Source organism: Argiope bruennichi, chromosome 4 (assembly GCF_947563725.1).
Source record: "Argiope bruennichi chromosome 4, qqArgBrue1.1, whole genome shotgun sequence".
In the NCBI taxonomy this organism is placed as follows: domain Eukaryota; kingdom Metazoa; phylum Arthropoda; class Arachnida; order Araneae; family Araneidae; genus Argiope; species Argiope bruennichi.
In genome coordinates this window covers 70,621,562-70,641,240 of record NC_079154.1, presented here as the reverse complement: position 1 = coordinate 70,641,240, position 19,679 = coordinate 70,621,562, and the positions used below count along the sequence as shown (strand labels likewise).

General features: G+C 28.7%; 1 protein-coding gene across 2 annotated transcripts in view; it reads right to left on the bottom strand.

The window, feature by feature from the left end:
* Nucleotides 1–19,679, bottom strand: part of LOC129965945 (katanin p80 WD40 repeat-containing subunit B1-like) — a 178,601-nt gene that overhangs the window by 125,982 nt on the left and 32,940 nt on the right. For both annotated transcript variants that reach the window (XR_008784246.1, XM_056080248.1), the window contains exon 3: nucleotides 2,944–3,061. Coding sequence is in view for 1 of the 2 variants with exons in the window: in XM_056080248.1 (XP_055936223.1) it covers nucleotides 2,944–3,061 (118 nt within the window). In the remaining variant the exon portion in view is untranslated. The remainder of the gene's footprint in view (nucleotides 1–2,943; nucleotides 3,062–19,679) is intronic.

Genomic DNA, 19,679 nt, shown 5'->3' with positions numbered 1-19,679 from the left:
CCAACATTAGCCATACTATCCATATGTCACAGCATGATGTGGATTCACAGCGAATTGCACTTTAGTCTTATCCTTCTTCGAAAAAGTCACAATGAACGGGTTGTCAGGTGTACAGTCACAAGTGAACGATACAGATGATTCCTGGAAGAATATGTTGTCCCAATGTTAAGACAAAAAATGTTTGGTGGAGAAGTTGCTCAAATGTATAAAGAATGCAATTCAAGGTTATTTCTCTGGTAAACACATTATCTTATATATTTTACCACTTCCCTGAGCAGCAAGATCATCATATCTGAACCCTTGTTACTTCTGGTTGTGGGATTTTCTCAAACAGCAAGATTATCAAGAAAGTATAAATAATGAAATGGATTCAAAGACAGTATCGTTTTGCCATATCTCTCTCTTCTGAGATGTTGCACGCGGTCATTGATATTGCATTGGTACACTGCCAGCAAATTGATAAACGACATGTTGTGCACATAGTGCACACAAAATGTAAATAAATTTTCTGTAAACATAGGATTTTTGAGCTATTATTTTCTTTCTATTTTGCTACTGTGCCAACTTTTAGAAAAATTTCGAACTATTTTTCTTCTGATTTAAACTTCAGTCGATTTAAACTTAGCACATATTTGAAATTTTGTTTGAATTCATTCAGTAGAACTGGAGTTACCTGAAGCTTAAATGCCATTCATTAATTTTAACTAACGTGCAAAAATAGAAATGCGATCAAAAATTTCCGATCGCTATCCAAACAAAAATGTATGATTTTATAGGTAATTTGGGTGGGCATTATTCTTATATCGAATTGAGAAAAATTATTTTTAATTACTTGTATGGATTATATAACACTTTATTAAACTGCTCTAAAATCAAAACTGAGTTTTGTGATTTATTATTATTTTGAAGAGATTTAATAATATGGAATTAAGAATTTAAAAATAATGCAAGTTCGGAAAAATTGAATTTTTTGATCGTTTTCTTCCCAAATAAAGGTGTTTCTGATAATTTTTATTTCAACCTTGGTATTTGTTTGTTATCATTTCTTTGTAATCAAAAATCGCGCAGTTGTGGCGAATATTTGATATTCGGCATATTTTTACCATATTTTGGCGGAAAACCAGATTATTCTTTCATTGATTTTAAAAAAAAATCTATTAATAGTTTATCTTTTAAACGACTGAGAATTAAGTATTTCTTTTATGACTGAAAGCAATGATTAGGTATATGTACCGGACTAGAAAAATTGCAACAACTTAATGATAGGTAACAATTAAAAGCTTTCCAATTTTTCGAATGTATATAGAAGACCACTGGTTTTAAGTGCCAAAATTATGCTAAAACTTGATGAAGATTTGGCGATTTTTTTAACTTTCAAACTGAAGCATTACAATAGAATTCTTAATAAATCCTTAACTTTAATTTAGAGTTTTTATTTAAAATACAAGCGCACTTGCTTTAGAAATCAAATTTCGAAATCAAATATAAAAAAGAAACATTTTTTTATTGAAAACAAATTTTCTCTCATGATTACAGACTAATATCTGTTTTTGTGATTAATTCAGCCGTTTTTGTTTCTCTATCAACATACTTTTTCATAAGCGATAGCTGCAAATTTTTCGTCGAATACTGATAACTTCGATAACTGAAACTTTTTGAGATGTATTAAATCTGACTCTCTGACTTTAGGGATTGGTTAATTTTTGTTACTAAGTATCCCCATTTACCCATTTCAATAATAACAATAATAATTGTGTGCTTATTTTGCATTTTTTACATATACTAATATTTACAGAGAATCGGATATATATTAAATGGGTATTCTATTTTTGTATGAATATAGATAGATATGGGTGAACTCTACTCTAATGAACTTTTTGATTTTGTCGCTAATAGGTAAGCCAAACTATAAAAGAAGTAGTTTCCTTATCAATACTTTTGCTGATTTGTTTACTAATATTTTTCTCACACACCTGTTATTTTAATGGATTGACATCCTTTGCAATGTGAAGGAACACTACAATAGTAAATTTCAACTAAATACGTATTTACAGTAAAAGTAAATTAGTCTTCCCCAAAGATAATTAAAATTCATATACATATAAATAAATATATATCATTCTGTAACTGTTTCTCGCGTACCAAATTATAAAATTTATTTCATTAATGCATTATTCAATTCGGAGTATTTGTAATTTGTAATAAGATGGGAAAAAGTCTTTTGTTTGCGCTATTAGTGGATTATTGCGTCTTGAAAAAGGGGATGAAAGAAATAGCATTTCATACCAAGAATTTTTTTCGAAAACTTAATAATATCGTCATTTTTGACATTCTCATGCGAAAATAATGTTGAAAAATATAAAAATATTATAATAAATGGTTGAATATTATATATATATTCCTGATCTTGACAGCAGATTTGACGGTGAATTTGGAGAATAATGGGAAAAAAAAAAAAGGAAAATTTTGGAAAACGTAAGAGTTTTTCCTTATTTGTGTTAAAAACAGAAATTTAGATATTCTTTAGAAAAACTCCATGTGATGGCATTTCCTGTCAGGAGAATCATAAGACAAATTATTCATTTGAGGAGTGATTCTCTTTGTGGGATTCAGTTCGAATAGAAAGATGATAGTTCCTGCCTGTGTGTAAGTAGCTAAATTTCAATGAGTTCTGTACCTGGTACACATTTCGTTTACCTGTGCTTCGTGATTTTTGGAATATTCAAGAATTAAAGCATTGTTTTCTACCAACTAGTGTGCTAGATTTTTTTCACCATACACACATGTAGGGAGTCTGTAACAGAATATATATATCTATCTATTTGGGATCTATAATTCTACGGCAATCAATCCCAATGCACATTTTACACAATGATTGATATCATACTTTTCATACCAAACATATTTTTTTTAATATTTCCTAGATATGATTGATCTACTTACTTTTGGCAGCTTCTAAGTCCCATATTTTTAAAGTTCCATTCGAAGACCCAGCGCAAACGATATCTTCGCACTGTCCGAATTTCACACATTCCACAGGGGAAGTATGACCGCTCAAGCTCTGAAAATAAGAAATAAATTACACTATTTGCTGGAAAGTGGCATATATATATTTTTTTAATTAATCTTAAAGAAAACTACAAACTGCAGTGGCAGAAAAAGAAAGGTAATTGAACAACATATTAAAAAGTTAAATATTTGTTGCAACATTTTATTTGTTAAATTATAAAAATAATTTTTAATCAGTTTGAGTGGTGTGTATTAGATATAATCATAATATAAAAATATGATTTTGTAGCAAAATTTTGTGTATTAATTCATATATGATTTTTTTTTGCAAAATTTTGTGTGTTAATTCATATATGATTTTGTAGCAAAATTTTGTGTGTTAATTCATATATGATTTTGTAGCAAAATTTTGTGTGTTAATTCATATATGATTTTATAGCAAAATTTTGTGTGTTAATTCATATATGATTTTGTAGCAAAATTTTGTGTGTTAATTCATATATGATTTTGTAGCAAAATTTTGTGTGCTAATTCATATATGATTTTGTAGCAAAATTTTGTGTGTTAATTCATATATGATTTTGTAGCAAAATTTTGTGTGTTAATTCATATATGATTTTGTAGCAAAATTTTGTGTGTTAATTCATATATGATTTTGTAGCAAAATTTTGTGTGTTAATTCATATATGATTTTATAGCAAAATTTTGTGTGTTAATTCATATATGATTTTGTAGCAGAATTTTGTGTGTTAATTCATATATGATTTTGTAGCAAAATTTTGTGTGTTAATTCATATATGATTTTGTAGCAAAATTTTGTGTGTTAATTCATATATGATTTTGTAGCAAAATTTTGTGTGTTAATTCATATATGATTTTGTAGCAAAATTTTGTGTGTTAATTCATATATGATTTTGTAGCAAAATTTTGTGTGTTAATTCATATATGATTTTTTTTTGCAAAATTTTGTGTGTTAATTCATATATGATTTTGTAGCAAAATTTTATGTGTTAATTCATATATGATTTTGTAGCAAAATTTTGTGTGCTAATTCATATATATTTTTTTCATCTTTTAATCTTGTTGATTAAACATAGTATCCAACCATTGTCTGAAAACATGATATAAATTGTCTAGAAATTGTTTATTAAATTTTTTATTTGCTCAAATTTTTAGTTACAATGCAACATTTAATTAATGTTCCTCGAATTTTACGACTAATGTTTAATAAATAGTGATAGAACCATCAAATTTTGCAAAATTATTTAACGATTTCATTTTTCCAAATTTTTAAGAAAATTTTTATACTTTATTGTTTAAATGATAGTATAAAAAATAATTTATATTTCTATTTATTTATTTAATATTTTTGTATTTATTCACTGGATATTTATATATTAAAAAAACGTTTAATAAAGTAATTTAAATAAAATATTTTGTTTAAATTAAAGTTAACAATGTCATGGATTCAAAAACGCAATAATGACATCTTCCTTATAATGTATATATGTATATAATATTCGAAAAATCATTTTTTGCCCTGCAGAGGAAAGCATTTGCCATTTCGCAACTCTTTGGATAGATATTTTAACACATAAAAAAATCGCAAATAATATATTTTTGAAATGATTTCTATTTGCTAAGAAAGAAAAAGAACAAAGAAATGTTATGTTAAAGAATTCTTTTAAAATAATTTTTAACAGATAATGTTAAATAATGTTAATGTTAAATTAACAGATAATGTTAAATAATGTTAAATTAACAGATAATGTTAAATAATGTTAAATTAACAGATAATGTTAAATAATGTTAAATTAACAGATTAATGTTAAATATTTCTTGAAATTGATGAATTATTAGTATTTCTGTTTCTTCTTCTTTTTCAAATCAAAAGTAAAATAAGATTTCTAATTTATTTAACCAAACGACATTTAGCGAAAATGAATACCAAGTTTAAGATTGCAGAGCCACCAAGATGATAGATATTACTGTATGCAACCAAGATATTACCAAGATACTACTGTACCAAGATATTACTGTATGCATTGAGTATCAAACTTATTTGTTTCCTTGTTTCTCAGCAAATACTGTAAAACGATTGACAGAAAGCAAAAGAATTTCTTTACAGGATGTATTTACAAAATGAAAGTCCAGAACAACGATTTCTATTTATCGGAATGTTTTTACTGCACTGTAAAGAAGTTGCCATAGACAGCATCTGCAAATAGAGGCAATGCCATTTCGTTCTGTGAAAGTTTGGCATTGTAGAGAGTTTTATTTTTTTACAATGTACATTATCTTGATAGAAATAAACAATGAAATCTTAAAAAAAACATCTTTAAGACAATTTGAGGCAAATTTCCTTGCAAAACAACATAGCTTTAAATAAGTTCAAAAATAATCATTTTGCTTGACGTCATGAAAATTTGAAAAAACAAATGCCAACAAAAAATGTTAAAGTAAAATCTGACTTTAAACCTTGAAGAATAGAATTCAAGGAATACTCATTTGTTTGTTCGCGACTCTCAATCTTTGAGAAATTTAGTAGATACTTCCATTGGTTCTAATACGAAAGTTATCTTCAGTGGATGATACATTCATCACTTAAACACTTTCATCAAAATTAATAGCGTTAAATAATGACAGTTTCTTTTGACCAAATTTCTTGATATGACGAGTTTGGAGAGTGTGGCTAAACAAATACGCATATAGCGATAAATGGTAATATTTGTCTTCTCTTACTAAATCCATCATCTAAATTCTCTTACTTAGTTTATTCTCAATTCTTAATTAATTCTCTTACTTAAATGAGGCTTTACAACTTTGCAATTTTCTGTTTTTCATTACAGTATATCTTAGAACTTGGAATTTCTAAGATTTCCCTGTCATTTAAATGGGTGTACACAGGAAGAATTATTGAAAAAAGAAACCGCACAAATCAATAAAAAAAAATAAAGAAAACATTTGTCAAAATTATATGCCAATATCCAGCACACTATTTTACAAATATACAAAACATTCGGGAGTTCTGCGAAATCTTGATCTGAGTGGATTGAATTTTAGTGGGATTAAATAGATTATTCTGGAACAGGATCTGGACCCCGGAAGAGCTGCAACTGGTTTCTTGCTTTGATTATGGATATTTTGTTATCATCATACACAAGCACATCTTCTTTATTATTATTATAGATTATGAAATAGAAATATCAACTTCTATTTGCTGTTATTGCTGTTTTAATAGCTAATCCAGTCATTACAAAATTTTATTTCTAAAATTAAATTCATATAAATTAAATATTGTCGTAATATTTTTTTTTATTTTCAGTTATTTTCCAATTTATAAAAGTTCACATAAAAGGGAAATATGGTTGAAATTTGTTGACTCCAAACAATGTATTTATCTGTTTAATTTATAGATAAGGATTTTCTATGAAATTAAAAATGTATGGGTAAAAGTTTTCCTTTCTGCAAAAAATATTATAAATATCTGCTGAACTATAATCAATAACCTTAGAACAAAACAGGATACCAACGTTCAAGCTAGTAAACATTTTGAAATGAAATATTTATTCAATTATAATTTGATTAATTTAATAGAAGTGCAGATAACATAAATAATCAATATTTTTAAATCTTATTGTTCAGCAATAACTTTCCCTCTCACAGAACGGAAAAATTTGAATACGAAAAACTAAAATCTCCCTACAGTCCCACGCATATTTCTTTAAAAAATTTATTTGAATTAACAGATTATAAAAATTAAATCATTCATAATCTAAAACTGAAAAAAAATTAAATACTGAAAGCAGACGATAAAATTGAATCTTTTAAGAAATTTATCAACAATAACTACAAAAAAAAATATCAGCTCTTCATTTTTATAATTTATTCTTGAAAACAATTCTGGAGAGAAATGACTGCAACTGATGAAATATATTTTTCAGACGTTCTTATTTCACCTAAACATGTTTTAAAAGAATTCACTCTTCAGATTTTTTTTTCTTTTAAATGACGTTTAAATCTGACAAATGTCACCAAAAACTTTCTTTTCGAAATTTAAATGTAAAAAGAATCTTGTCAACACTATAAGTAAACTGAAAATGGAGGCTGAAAAGTTTCATTTGACTTGGAACTTTGAAATTTAAAATGTTCGAAACTCATTAAATTTCCATGCTACCAGATTTCTTTCAAATGAAGTCAAAAATGTCCTTTTTGCGTCGAGTTTCTGGCATCACGAAGTAAACAGAAGTTTTCTTTTTATGCTTGTCTTGAGAGTGTCTTGAGCTTTACTTACCGAATTGTTTTGATACATTTGTTTACAAGTTTTATACATGTTTGTTGTTGACGAGTTGCCGCAACTATGCATACATGACATGTCGACAAAAAAATAAAATACTAGCAAAATAAGATTAAATCCCATTCTATTTGGCACATCTCCAGGTAGCAGGGAATCATTATAATAAAATATTAACTCTCAGATTCTTCTATAGGTAAACACTTTGTATAAAACGCATATTGTCGTTATTTTATCAAAATCTGGAATTTGTTAGAAATCACATGTCATACGTATTAATAATGTATAAAAAATTAGATAATATGTTAGAAAAATATATAAATTATGAAACACTGTTATAAAATATTTTATGATAAGATACAACATTTATAGAGCAGATGTAGCTAATTTATATAAGTTTTGCATCAATAAAATGCTTTAGCAATACATTATTTTGATATAACAATGAATATATGGAAAATAATAATTTTATGTTTCAAAAATAGAGTATCTTAAATAAATGCTCATATAGCTTTTCATCCTTAAAATAGTGACAAATATTAAAGCCAACACATTAATGGCATAATTTAAATAAATATGACCATACATTCGAGATATTATACCGAGACCCCAGCAAAGCATTCTAGTTAATCGAATGACTATCGTAAGGACACCACAGAGGTGAGAACTAAGGTTGGGCCCTAGATCATCACCGGTCACGGTATAACCCTTCCGTTAAAGGTACCATGATAAGATGATAAGTATATAAGTATCACTTCAGTCACGCAATACTTCCTAAACTTCTGAGGGATATCAAACAAGTGAATCACTGGTATATTTCTAGCATTAATCAGCTGCATCCATCTTTTGGACAAGAATCAATCTAATATTTTCAGTTCCTGAAGCTGTGACTCTCTCACATCACTCAATCTAGAACCCATAATTAATTCTAAACAAATATTATTATCTTAAAAGAGTTCTTTACAAGGTAACTATAAAAACTGTGGAGCTAAGTATTTTACCTATAAATTTATGGTTAGGCTTTTTGTAGATCTAAATACAAATTGCAGGTAAATTTGATTTTACGATAAAAAAGAAACTGTACATGAATGAAATAAACATCCAGTATATTGTTACTAATCTATAATATTATAAAGTCTCATAGTAAAAATTAGAGTTTTACCGATATCATTAACGTAATACTAAATGGATGGCGGATCAATGACTTCTGTATTTGGCATTAAACTTGGAGACTTTGAGTTGACTTTAAATTTTTGCAATAAAGATGAATATAGAACAATGTGCAGGAATCTTGGCTATTTCTATATAAGGACCAACATTACGGTATTCTTGACTTTTACGATGCCCTGTCGCGGGAGGTACAAAGGCGGAGGCGCACACTCATAATAGTCGAGTGAATTCTCTCTAATGGGTTCTTTTTGAGCATTGTGGCATTGTAGTTGCTTATAAATGATTTACTACTCGAATGTATTTTGTTGATTTCTGCAGTTGCTGTCTTTGTATTTAATTTGCCTGTGTTTCTGTTGGACTAAAGCGTCATTTTCCATCGCCATTTTTGGATTTTTACTGTATATCCAAGGATAAAGTTTCCCCAAAAACAACTTTTTCGGAGATTTTGAAATTATAAATGATTTTGCATATATGCTTTCGATACATATCTGTTTCTCTTTTTTATGTATTTTTTATCTAATTTACTTCCATGTCTGTGAAGACTAAATTTTTTTAATTGATTTTTTTTTTCAAGTGCCGTAGTTAAGAAACTTTCTATAAATATGAGATATTGATGAAAATACGCTATTCAAATATTTTGAGAAGTTGGTTATCAGTTACAAGAATCAACTTAATGAAATTCTGTTATAATACAGAATAATTAATGTTTATAATATTAATGTTTATATAATTATAATAATTAATGTTTATAATACATAATTAAAAACTGAAAAGTGCAGAATGAACAAAATAAAAAATACTTTTTTAGTATATAATAAAGGTATTACATAAGCTGTCTTGGAAGGTTATTTTTCACATGACTAAGAGATATGATTTTGAAATCTAATATTAAATTTGTTATTACATAAAATTTTCTATGAATACAAATCGTCACTTTACTAAATTAGTTCGTCGTAGAATGATATGAAAACTCTTATTTTCTCATTTGTTGTCCAGCCATCATTTTGTAATTAAAAAATGAAAAGCCTTGAAAATTTGATTTCAAAATAATTTTTTTCTCATAACTTTGCTTTTCAAAATAATTTTTTTCTAATAACGGTTTCTCATAACTTTGCTTCACACTTTTTATATAACGAATAAATCTCTAACTTAATTTTAACATCAGAATTTAATCATTTTTATTTCATAAAATAGAAAATCATGCCTTGGTGTAATAAGAAATCCAGATTTATAGCATAAAACGTAGGCCAAATTTATTGATGTGAACTTTTTAGTGATCATTTATACTTGAGTAAATATTTTATAAAAAGAACTTGGATGAAAAAAAATATATATATATTATATAAGGATAAAAATGATGCAAAATTAAGTAAGCATTTTTATTCCATATATGTCCTCAAAGATACCGTATATATAAAGCTATTTATATTAATAATTTTTTTCACATAAAGCAATAAATTTTTCAGTTATTTTATGAAGAAAAAATGACGAAGAGATATGTGGAGAGAAGTGCTGTAGAAATACAGAATAAAATTCTCCAGCATCAATATTTATTTTTATTTCTTTGTATCATCGCCTTATCATTCAGTTCTTCAGTATCCTATAAAGCTTGCATATCTAAAGGAAACGCGATCAAGCTTTATAAGCAAATTCTTGAGAAACAGTTTTCTCCGATTAGATTATAGGTAATCTTCCGGAACGAAATCCTACATTTTCACATGTTTGCATATCATTTATGGATAGAAATATGTGCATAGAAATACATCCGGGTTTTTTTTATTTTTATGAAAATAGTGCTTTAAAATTTCAAAGGTGTTGAGCATAGAGTTCCATTTTAGAATTTAAAATAAATGTAGAAGAAAATACTGAAAAATTTGTATATATATTTTGTTATAGAAACTGGAAAAATGTCAAATTGTTATCTTTGATTTTCTTTCTTTTTTTTCGTAAATTCTTAAATCACTTGTTCTGAGACTTAGTTTGAAAACAGAGCGAGAATACTTCAGGAATATTTGAGTTTGAGTTTTTTTTTATTTGACACACAGAGGAATATGTGATTTTTAAATCAATTTCGTTTTTTAATAATATTTCGAGAAATGTAGTGCAATTATAACAATTCATATAGAGCACTCTTTTTATTGTAAAAGAAACTAATGCAAATAGAGCATATATTAATTAATGTTCTAAGTTTTAACAAAATATTTATGGTCATCTTAGCATAATATACCACATTATTTACAACTTTAATTCAACTAAACATTTAAAAGGGCATATTTTTTAAGTAATTGTTTAATAAAATATTTTTTGTATTAAAGTTTTGAATTGAAAAAAAATTAGATTGTTGTATAAATTAACTTAATAATTACTACAAATAAAATTAAGCTGATTTGTTAATTAATTTAATGAACTAAACATTAAAACACCTGGCTATGGTTTGACTTAAAACTTTGAAAGTTATTAGTCAAAGGCTCCCTATTGGCATACCAGAGGTGGGTATGTCAAAGTAATGCTGCTATTGGTGGAAAATGTCGAAAAGAATCGAAATAAAAAAAAAAGTTATTAAAGCTTATTTCTGTAAGTTCACATTGAAAAAGAAAAGTATGAAATTCAGAAGCTTATTTGGGAAATAAAAAAAAGCAAAAAACGTTTTGAGACATAACAGTTGATATTATTTACCACCAGTGCAATTAAAAACTAATGGCAGTGCAATTAAAAACTAATCATATTGCACAATTATGCGAAAGTCATATTGAAATAGAGTGTCCATTGAATAGTTGATTAAGAATTTGTTTTCATAATAAGACAATACGAAATTAGCATTTTAGTGTTGTTTTAATTTTATTTTGTATTATCATATAAGCGAAACCAGTCATTATAAATTCGCTAGACTGTATGGAGGATTTCATGATGGGAAGGAATTTATGACAGAGGGAAAAAATAATTAAAATGTTTCGCCACCATAGGTAATTTATCAAGAAATAACACATTAAAATTAATTAAATGTCGAACCTTTACATTAATTTTAAATATTTTTACAATGCATATGATTGGGAATTTTTGTATCATTCTAGACACTGTGGTGACGCTTTATAAGCCAGATAACAGCTGCGAGACATGAGTAATTACTTTTGTCTTGTGATCATGTTACTTGGCTACGAGTCCAAACATTGCGAATTCGGTCCTCGCTATCGCCAGTCGCTACAACAGTTTTAAACTATGTGTAATTTCTAAACAATTACACAATTAACACAATTTTTTCACACTTGTATAATTTAAACAAAGTTTCTTCAGTAAAACATCTTGCATCAAATAAATGCACACAAAAAATTAAAGTACAACGTGATGTCCATCATTTTCAGATGGCATGTGAAATAGCAAGTTGACATGTTTTGCAACTGCCTGGTGTCCGTGGAAATGTTTAGTACATGGTTCGAAATGCTATCTTTAAGGTCAAGTAATGTTCTTGGATTGGCACTACTTAGCAGATTTCAAATTCATTACAACCAAACTTTACATGGACTGATGTCTGGGGATGGAGCGGACAGACACATTTGGAAAACATTTACTTTTTGAGAAAACGCCAATATTTCGCTTTTTTTAATTCGAAAATTCCAAAATCTAATACAATTTTGAAATTAAAATTTCAAATATCGTTTCTAGGTACGCATTTTCAACCTCCCAAGTATATTAATATTAAATTTGAGGTAAAAAACATTTGGCGTATAGAGCGCCCAGAACACACATTCACAGATAAGCATACTGTAAAGAATTTGAGCGGAAAATTGCCGGAAAATAGATGGCAGCACCGTATTGATGTAGATCAAAAATGTGATGACATCACACCGGTAATACGTTTGGCAGACGGAGATTTTTTTCTGCGAGAGAGAGTGGTGTTGTGCAGCATGATGTTGTGTTGTGTTATGTGATGTTCAAAGTAAAAGGCATTGATGCCTTGTGATGGTGTTCTATCTTGTGGACTAAGATAGAACACCATCTTGTGGACTAAGATGGTAGTGGGAATGGATTTACAAATATTGTAATGTATGAATTTCCTATTGTTTATATGTTGTGAATGTTTTTTATGTTATGTATTTTATGTTGTGTGTTTTGTCCGACTGTGATATTATAAATAAACAAATTTAAAAGAGAAATTTAGCCTATTCACTCGGCTGTATTTTCATGACACCACAATACATCCACTTTTATTATTAGTAGAGAGATATGTCTTGTTATACATTCAAACAACATAGTGCTGGCAATTCTGAATGAAACTACATGAAGAATGTTCATCATTCATGAATTATTAAAAAAATATTAAATAGAAATTAGAATTCGGTTTTCAGAAAAAAAAAAGATGTTACTAAAAGAAAAGAATAAAAGTTAATTTTCTGTGTCTGCAATATGCTTTGTCAACATTCTAAATAACAAATCAATAAAAAGTAGTAATTTATAATCAGTTATTAAATCTCACTTAATTCTATTCTTTAAAGAATAAAAATCACATGCAAGCAAACGATAATCATTTGAAAATCCAAGGGACAACTATCTATTCGTTTAATCTATTAAATTTTATCAGACTTCATTCAATACTTTTCACAAATCTTCATTTCATATTTATTACATTTTGCATAACATTTTCAAACGTTTGCAAGAGTTTTTTTCAATTATTATTAAACTGACATTAATTCAAACCACAAGCGTAAAAATTTGAGTATTCCAAAATGTTCTTTCATCTAACTCATTACATTTTTTTTCTGATTTTGACTGAAAACAGACAATAAAAAATAAAAATAATCCATTATCAAATGTCACATTAAAATATGTCTCTATTTTCACTCATATAATCGAGCAAAAAAGTTTGAAACTGGTTACATTTAGATGACAGGAAACAAATTAAGGAACAAAAAAGAAAAGAAAGCAATTTCCTTTTCACAAAGTTATTGTTTTTATTTCTTGCTCGTGTCATTTTAAAAATCTTAAGAATGACAAAATAGTTCGAAAGACAATTAATCATAGTAGCTCTTAGTCGATATTGCTCCATCCTTAAATATTAAACAGCATTTTAAAAAAAGCTATAAAAAAGTGAAATATTTGTGTATTAAGGTAAAATTCGAAGAATAGTAAATGCAAATGTGAAAGTGATACTGAATAATTCATTTCATTTCATGTTAGATACATGACAAATAGTTTTTATAGAGAGAAGTCGTCTTGGATTTTATTTAAGAATGATACAGAAAAACATACCTAATGTAATATTTTTTGGACGAAAAGCCTTTATTTGAATAAAATGGAGATGGAAAAAAATCGAATTTTTCTTTTCTGAATAACATCAAAAGCATTTCTTGAAGGACACTTTCAAAATTAAGACGAATAACAAATCGATATTTCTAAAAGCAAAAAGATGTGTAAAAGATAAATGTAGTTTTGTTATTATCAGGTGAATTTAGACTATTTTTTATTAAAAGTTGTGAGACTGAATTTTTTTAAAGTTCTATTTATAAAAAAAAAGCATTTTGATATTACTGAGGTTGTTTTAATTCTAGGAGGAACGTTATGAAAAATGTTTTGAAGTCATTGGGTAAACATTCATTACTGATGCAAGAATGTATAAAGTTACCCGTTTTTTTTTTAATCTTTAAGAAAGGCTGTTTATTCAAACTCATAATGATTTTTATATAGAATTTAAAAATAAACACAATCTTTGGAATAAAAATGTCTGGCAATAATTTATTATTTGAAATGTAAACAAACTAATATAGTAGATTGGAAACGGTTTTTTTTTGTCCTTTTCAAAGAGAACATTTCTATTCCATTGTTGGAAAAAGTTTTAGAAATGCATAGTACTAAAATTTCTAAAATTAAAATAAGCAACATTATTAATTGAAAAAAAATTCCATCAATCGTTTCTTCTACGCAGAATAAAGACTCTAAACGAATAACACGTAAAATGAAATCGCTGGAAACAATATAAATCATAAACTGACTACTCCCCCACCCACCCGCACCCCCTCCGAAGACACACGGAAAAACTTGAATGAGCGCAAAAGTAAGACTGGCGAGAACTGTGGTTGAGTTCTAAGGGCATCACCAGCCACAGTGCAACCATTCCTTTTGGAAGTACACTCATGTCCAAAATTAAGGTCACAAAAATGTATTTTAAAGTAATTCTGAATGGCTACCAGTAAAATTTAAACAAATTATATTTTATATATTGTGAAGGACCGGTAACACGATATTAACCTTTGTTGTGGGAAAAAATGTTGTTTAGCATTAGTTTTTCAGGAACTACTGAAATTAGACCGTTTAGGCATCTGGGATTTTTGCCTGAAATTTTGTGAATATTGCATTAAAACAAAAAATTAAACTGCTTCCAGTGAGAATGAGTTCTCATAATCGTTTAGACGATTCCTTGAGATGGAGAACCATTGGCAGGCTTGAAATTGGGCAGTCTCAAGCGAAGGTGGATCGATGGTTATAAGTGGCCCCGAAACTGGTATCCAGGTTGTGGAATCAATTCCAAACTAGTGGTACTGTAACCAGGAAGGCTGGCCAAGGCCGTCACAGAGCAACGACGCCTGCACAGGATCGCTATTTTGCATTAAGTGCACGACGGCATAGGCTGACAACGGCTCCTCAACTTGCTCATGACCTTGCTGCTGCGTCTGGAATAAGAATTTCCAGACAAACAATATACAGACGTCTAGCAGAGAGAGCCCTTTATGCCCGGCGACCAGTTGAGTGCGTCTCTTTGACTGCATCCAACAGAAAAGCCCTGTTGTTGTTGTACCGAACACATCAGTCTTGGGCACAGCAAGAATGGAGGCGTGTTCTTTTCAGTGAAGAGTCGAGATTTACCAAACAGAGTGACACTCGTCGAATTTTCATCTGGACAGAACGAAGAGCTCGCTATCATCGAGAGCTCGCACCTACGTAAAAGAAATCGACAGATTTGGTGGCAGAGGAATCCTTGTCTGGGGTGGCATAATGTTGGGCAGTCGTACAGCACCTGCACGTCTTCGATGCAGGTACTGTCATTGCACATCGCTATAGGGATGAGATCCTTGAAGCATATGTAAGGTTGCTCCAGGGTGCTTTTGGCCCAGACTTCATGTTTAAGGACGATAACGCGCGTCCACACAGAGCCAGGATCGTTGATGATTTTCTTGAGGAAGAGGATATTCGACGTACGGACTGGCCCTCGAGGTATCCTGATCTTAATCCTATTTGGGATGGTTTCGGATTAGCCATTGCACAGCGTAACCCCCCTCCTAATACCCTACAACAGTTAAAAACCACACTTTTGGAAGAATCGAGTTTGTTGCTCCAAGCATTTATTGACACCCTCCTAAACGGTATCAAAGCCCGTTGTGAAGCCTGTATAGCAGTGCACGGTGGTCACACTCCATATTAGACAGGCTTTCCCTGAGAAAAATGCTTTATCTCCGATTCATAATATAACACTTTTGATATACCCTGTTTCTTAATTCCCAATTAAAATCTTTTAAATGTTGTTATGTGTCTATGTTCGTCCTTCCATTGTAGTGTACCTCTGTGCCAAATGTCACTGCAACACAGTGAATAGTTTTTCATTTTTGACAGATTTTATGTTTGTGACCTTAATTTTGGACATGAATGTACGTCCCGTCATTGATGGGAGGTATCCAACTCCCACCTTTTCGTACACCCAACAGTGAACCAACCACCATGCCAGAATCTTCACATCCTCAATTACAAGGTGCCCCCCTATGAGACTGGTAATAATATAAAATCTGCCGGCATAGAAATCAATTGCAAAATCCATAAATACATCAATACGTTTAGCCTCATTAAGTGTAGTATTAAACCAATATTTACAACTTAAAATAGCAAAAAAAATACATATTCACCAACTTTTGATGAGGCATGTGGCTCAATAGAGAACAGTTTGTTGAGTCGATGTGGGAACTATTTATTTTCTATTTGGACCCTTAATAAATCATCTATTTACTAAATGGCAACAACAAAATAGGTCTATTTATTCTCAAAAATGAAGAGAAAAAATGTGCACGCCTAGGTCCGTCACTTCAAAGAAAGTTTTAATAAGGAATTTATGATTGTTATATTCTCTTTTAATGGGAAAATAAAATAAGAGGGGAGGGAAAAAATGTTAAAATCAAATCAATGTACTAATAATAGAAAGTTTTACGGTCGATATTTATAGAAGAAATTCCATATCTTTTTCCCAGGGAATTTTGAAGGTGAAATTTGAGCAAGACATAAGCCACGAGTCTTACTTCAAAAATTCCTTATTCCTTCAAAAATGGAGGCTGATACAAGAAACTGCACATATACTCTTTCAACATGTTTCTTGTGAGTTCTCCTCTTTAACGTTCTAAAAATCTATAAACAACTCTGTATTTTTAAACGTTTTTTTATTTGAACATGACGGAGTTCATTTGCTTTTTAAATAGCAGTACAGAGTAAATTAGAAATTAAATTACTACTTCATAGAATTTCTTTTTCTCATTACGTTTATTCATACAGCAAAATTATAATATATAGAAATAATTTTAAAAGTCTTCTTTGGATTATAATTAATGTTCCATTGTTAATTCAGAATTTATTTTCATTTGAAATTTGTAAAATACACACAATCGAGGTTTGAATGAATTGTTGATCAGGATTTAGAATAAAATATAACTTAATACTGGATATCTTCTGGATACGAAGAATTTGCCCTAAGTCTTTTTTTAAACTAAAAGATAAGCAAATATTTGGAGAACTGGACATTTCAATTATTTTGTACTTCACAAATTCTTGAAGCAATTTTCTTTATTTATTTTGACAACAGCAATATTAAGAAACGCTTTGCAAACATTTATTGAAAGTCGTCTGCAGTTCATATTAACTAAGAGAAAAGAATGCAGACGATATTGTCAGGTTTATTAAAATATATTGTTATTTATTTCTAACAACACAGAGCCAAATAATTATATATATAATTTTGCCTTTTCAACACAAGTGATACATAATTCTTTTCCCTTCTTACATGACTGAATTAGAAATATGGTTTATATCATTCGTATATAAAAATAGCTCGAAATAATTTCGATATAGACTATTTCAGAAAAAAAGACATTGTTATAGTTAAATTTCGAAATAGACTATTTCAGAAAAAAAGACATTGTTATAGTTAATCAGACATTATTTATAATATAACGATTTGTGACTACAATTCATTTTTTTAAGTATTATAAAGGTTATTTATAATAGTCGATCATACAATCGATGTTTTTGCAATTTCAAATGTTCAAAATATTTTTCAAAGTCTGCACGTCTGAAGATTTATTTTCCAAATTACATTTTGAATTTCTCGACAGACTGGAAAGCAATAAAGCGATAATTTCTTTCTATCATTTTGAAAGATATAGAACGAAGAAAAGATTACATTGTTTCCAAGAATCCCTTCAGGTATTTCTTCTATCTGTATTTAAGTGGTGTATAAGGGTTTAAGTGGTATTTATAATATTAATTTCAACGTTGATTTTGAAATTCGTAATTAAGTAATTGAATCATCCTTAGGCTAGTTTTAAGCTACCATTTTTTGTTTTACAGCAAAAAAACTTTTTTTTTTCCAAAAATTTTTTTATTATTTTTTATTTTATTTTCCAATTACTCAAAATTAGGTTATTAGATAAATTGTCTATCTTCTTTTACATTTAAAAGTTATTGGAATAAATTATTTAGAAAAGAAATTTATTTTCTTTCAAACAAATTTTTAATGAATTGTTTGCTTACTGCATTGCTGTAAGATGCATTTATAAAATGTTTTACCAAAACGAAAATTAAAGTACTCCATAATATTTTTCAAAATTTTGTTAAAAATTTTTGACAAAAATCTAATTAAAAGATAGTGTGCCGTTTCATTTTTATTCTTACTGAAATTATTTAGAATAATCATTTTAACTGTCTTCTTTCAATCATTAATGAACATGTAATTTAGATTTATTGAAAAATGAAATAATTCACTTAGCGTTTTAAATTAAGGCATTTATCAATATGAAGGCAGTTGAAAGAGAATGAAATATGTAAATGTTTACTGAACAAAATTGAATGCATAAAGTGGTGTGCATTTTGATGCGCAGAGTGAAAAATATATTGAATAATGAAAGTTACTCATATACGTGACAAATTTGAAAGCTGTAGATCAAATAGTCTATCGTGTATAGAAAGCATCTAAACTCACCTTGCTCCCCACAACGCACACATTTTTAATACATTATAATTTTTAACACATTAATATATATATATACAAATAAATACAGTGGCTCAAAAATTGAGAGTACACCTTACGTTTACTTGATAAATGCGACTTTCAATATAAATAACACATTAACGGGAAGTGCAAACTTGTTTTTATTTTTACACATAACAAATGGTTTAATTTAGAGTAAAAATAAAGAAAAATCAACGAAAAATTTCTAAATTGAAAATTTTCAGAAGCATTTTAAATAAACATCCGCAGAATTTTGCCTCAAAAAATTGAGAATACACCAATGAAATTTTTGCAATATCACGCATAGAAACAAAGTGTCACTATTAAATTGCATGTCTTTTGGCTCTTATAATGGTCTCTAAACGTCATGGTACCGATTCGACCCATTTTTGGTGGTATCTGAAGTTATTTTATCCCATTCTTCTTGCACCACTTGTTTTAAATGGGTTTTGTTTTTAATTTTGTATTTTTGAACCACTTTTTCGAGTATCCCCCACGAATATTCAATGGCATTGATGTCAGGGTACTGTGGTGTGTGTGTAACTGTTGTTTACAATGAAAAAGACATCATATTTTGACGTTACGTGCATTCTGTTTGGGGTCGTTGTCCTGCTGGAAAATGGAATTTCCATCTAAACTCAAATTTTTAACACTTTCCTTTAGATTGCTGCTACCATATGGTTCATCCAACTTGTTTCAGAAACTTTTAAAATCATAGGCAGAATTGTAAGTGCTGAAACTGTGCTAAATGCCATTAAACAAGCTGGATATAAAAGTAGCATTGTTAGAGAGAAACCATTCACCAGCTTGCAAATTCAGAAAAAGCATTTAAAGTTTGCAAAAACTCATGAATTGAAGACAAATAACCTTTGGAAGAAATCTATATTTAGTAATGAAAGAAACCTCAACATTTTTGACAGTGACAACCATCTTACTGTATGAAGAAAGCCT